At 37.0% G+C, this 3,811-nt stretch overlaps 1 protein-coding gene across 3 annotated transcripts in view; it reads left to right on the forward strand.

Annotated features, from left to right (window-relative positions):
- The window catches only part of rnls (renalase, FAD-dependent amine oxidase), a 14,342-nt gene that overhangs the window by 2,334 nt on the left and 8,197 nt on the right, over nucleotides 1-3,811 (forward strand). For all 3 annotated transcript variants that reach the window (XM_007540982.2, XM_007540983.2, XM_016665394.1), the window contains exons 2-3: nucleotides 607-712; nucleotides 785-927. In XM_007540982.2, the coding sequence (XP_007541044.1) occupies nucleotides 607-712; nucleotides 785-927 (249 nt within the window). The remainder of the gene's footprint in view (nucleotides 1-606; nucleotides 713-784; nucleotides 928-3,811) is intronic.

Consider the following 3,811-nt stretch of genomic DNA (forward strand, 5'->3'; position numbering starts at 1 on the left):
TTATAATTATAATATATATATGTTGTATATATTATAATTATAATATGTTGTATATATTATAATTATAATATATATTTTGTATATATTATGATTATAATAGATAGCATAGTGCTATATGAATTAAAAACAGGGCAATGCAATTTAATGCTCAATATTACCCATCAGATACCGTTTCCCGTTTTAAAGTGGGGGAAACGGTATGTGATGGGTGAAAGATTAATATATTGCATGTGACTACTTGTTTATTTATTGTTTATATCTAGTCATTTTGAACTTATCACGCTTAGTGTATATATATATAATAATATATATATATATATATATATATATATATATATATATATATATATATATATATATATATATATAAACTTTGTATGTATGGAGTAGCTTTCAACAAATAAGCAATTTCCCCTTGGGGATTAATAAAGTATTTTCTTTTCTATTCTATTTTATTCTAAAGATAAATTCCTAAATAATCTATGAAGACAGCAAAAAGAAGTTTTGGGTTGTTTTTTTTTTGCACTTTTAAGTGTATAAGTGGAGCTCTTTATAGACATGCCTTTGTGCAGATTTCCAACCCTCTGTATATCCACTCTGTGCCAGGGGGTAGGATGTCTACCAGCCGTCCTCCTGACCCTACATCTCATTCTGCTGACCTTGGAGCCCAGTACATTACAGCCACTGCTGCATATGCTCAGTCCCACAGCAAGTACGCCTCACCTGATCATTTCTGACGTTAACAAAGATCCAGGTATCAGTTTCTGATGATGTGTATGTTCAGTTTTTATACAGAGTTGCTATCAGCTGGCCTACTTAAGCCACTGGACTGTCACATTGAAGGTCTGCAGCACAAAGAGGGCAACAAGAATTATGTAACACCACTGGGGACAAGCAGTGTGGTGAAACACTTCCTGTCTGAGTCAGGTAATCACACCTTTTTGATATTTTGTTTGAGTCAGGTTATCATAGCAGTGTGTGTGAGATACCTGCAGTCGTTTGCTGCCTAATGATGCTTAAGGATACATGTGATGTAGCATGTGACAATTTACAGTCATAGTCACATCTTAAACGGGTAGAAGAAAGCCAGACCACACCAGTCATTCCTGTAAACTCATGAACAGTTAACTAAATAAGCAGAACTGGGGCAGAGTTTATTGAAGATTTTGTTGCTATGTGCAAAGATATTTCCGTACTTTAGAAAAAGTTAAAAGTCTTCTTAAACACAATAACGGAAGCAATTTTGCAGATGTGGGCTGCACAGTGGCGGAGTTGGTAGAGCTGTTGCCTTGCAGCAAGAAGGTTCTGGGTTCGATTCCCGGCCTGGGCTCTTTCTGCATGAAGTTTGCATGTTCTCCCTGTGCATGGTGGGTTCTCTCCGGGTACTCTGGCTTCCTCCCACAGTCCAAAACTGTGGGAGGAAACTGTTAGGTTAATTGGTTTCTCTAAATTGTTCCTAGGTGTGAGTGTGTGTGTGTGTGCATGGTTGTGTGTCCTGTCTGTCTCTATGTTGACCTGTGACAGACTGGCGACCTGTCCAGGGTGACCCCGTCTCTCGCCCGGAACGTTAGCTGGAGATAGGCACCAGCAGCCCTCCCGACCCCAATAAGGGACAAGGGTGTACAGAAAATGGATGGATGGATTTTCAGATGTGAAATGCCTGAGATTTTTTGTTTTGAACAATGTTCCGCTAAAAAAAAAGATACATGTAAATATTTTTCAAACACTCTATGTTCTGCNTTTCAGACTGTTTTTCCTCTCTCAAAAAGTTCGATAATCAATGCAGAAAACGGTTCAAGTGCAGCCATTGCCTATTATTTAGGAATGGTTTGTTTTTATGCCGTCTTCATCCACTGTAAATGATTTTTCTTTGGCGACTTACTTCATTTCCAGTATCGGTACATACAGTATTAAAACATCTAAATATTTTATTTTTATTTAGATGGCAAAGCAAAACTCAAACGCTATTGATTTTCTATTAATTCGATTTTGCATTTTTAGATTTGGGTTTTAAAAACGGAGAAACAAAAAAACCACATGCTTGTTTTGTTTTTGCAATTTTATTTTGAAACAAAAAAACAAAGAACGAACCATACATGGATTCATACGGAGCCCTCCAGGGGACATGGGGATTTTTCTTTCTTTTGCGTTCCCTCGCAATAATCTACTGATCAGTTCATGCGGCATAATTGATACTGTAAGCCTTTTTTACGGTGGCCGCCGTACTTTCTGCTTTAATACAAGCTTATAAGGTTTTTCCATGGACTATTGAGTTATTATCGTGGGGTAATCAGTCATCTGATTGTGTCTCTATTGTGTTCGTAGTCTGAATGGTTTAAAGGGCTGCTTTCTGTGCCGTTCCATCTGAGCCTTAACAGACATAAACATGCAGTAAATGAATCGATTTTCAATCAGTTTTTTGCACAAAAGAGTTAATAATAATAAACACGTTTTCACAGAGGCTCTATAAGAGCCATATGAATGAAATAAGTAATTATTGATATGACAGGAGCAGCGGCTTTGACACCTGGTGGTGGGCGTGTCGATGTGGGAGTGACGTCATCAAGTATGAATGGGAAGGTGACGCTGCTGGCTGTGTGTGTGAGGCAGCGGGTGAGCTGGGTGGTCAGTCCTCGCAAAGTTTGGAGCATGATAATCAAAATTAAATAAATCGATAATTGTGACAGAACAAAGAAGAGGTTTGGTGTTGATTGATAAACGGACAAATGAGATTCCCCGTGTTAACTCAGTGCGGCCCTCTACCAAGTTTGCTGTGTTTTATAATAATAAAACGTGTTTATTATTATTAACTCTTTGGTGCAAAAAACTGATTGAAAATCGATTTATTTACGCGGATTGACGTAACAACGGCACTGAAAGCAGCTTTTTAAACCATTCAGACACGAACACAATAGAAACACAATCAGATGACTTATTACCCCACGATAATAACTCAATAGTCCATGGAAAAACCTTATAAGCTTGTATTAAAGCAGAAAGTACGGCGGCCACCGTAAAAAAGGCTTACAGTATCAATTATACCGCATGAACTGATCAGTAGATTATTGCGAGGGGACGCAAAATTTTTGAGAAAAGAAAAAAAATTCCCCATGTCCCCTGGAGGGCTCCGTAGATTCAGGAGGCGCTGTTACATTTTATCATACTTTGTCATACCTTGACCTCGAAGAAGAGCATGCTGGTTACACCAGAAACGTAAACTTCGAAGCGGGGAGGAGAATAAAAATAATAATAAAAACAGAAAAGCTGAAGAAAGAATAAGATGAAACATTTTACAATAATACTATGACTATTATGGAAAAATAGATGTCACAGAATATGGTAGCTCTTTTCAAATATTGTGACCACATTGCAACTTATGAAAGACATAAGTACTTGCGTAGTAGAGTTTACAAGTTACAGTGTGTCCAAAAATATACAAAAGCTATATTCTGTGACCGCTAATATTCCCATAATAGTCATAATATTAGTGGTCAAATGTTAGTTTTTATTCTTTGTCCTTCAACTTTTTTTTCTTTTGCATTTGTTCCCCAGCCCCATTTACAAAGCTTACTTAAAGCTTGTACTGAGCCAGAGACTCATTTTGCCAAAGTGCACCACAGAGCGCCACAGAAAGTCATTTCTGCCTGTTGCCATCAGCTTTACAATGCCCAAATCTATGCTAATTGATTAATTTTTTTTCTGCGCTCATATATATGTTATTTATTGATTAATATATTGCATGTGACTACTTGTTTATTTATTTATTTGTTTATATCTAGTCATTTTGAACTTATCACTCTTAGGCATATAT

This window comes from Poecilia formosa, unplaced genomic scaffold (assembly GCF_000485575.1).
Source record: "Poecilia formosa unplaced genomic scaffold, Poecilia_formosa-5.1.2 Scaffold578, whole genome shotgun sequence".
Classification (NCBI taxonomy): Eukaryota; Metazoa; Chordata; class Actinopteri; order Cyprinodontiformes; family Poeciliidae; genus Poecilia; species Poecilia formosa.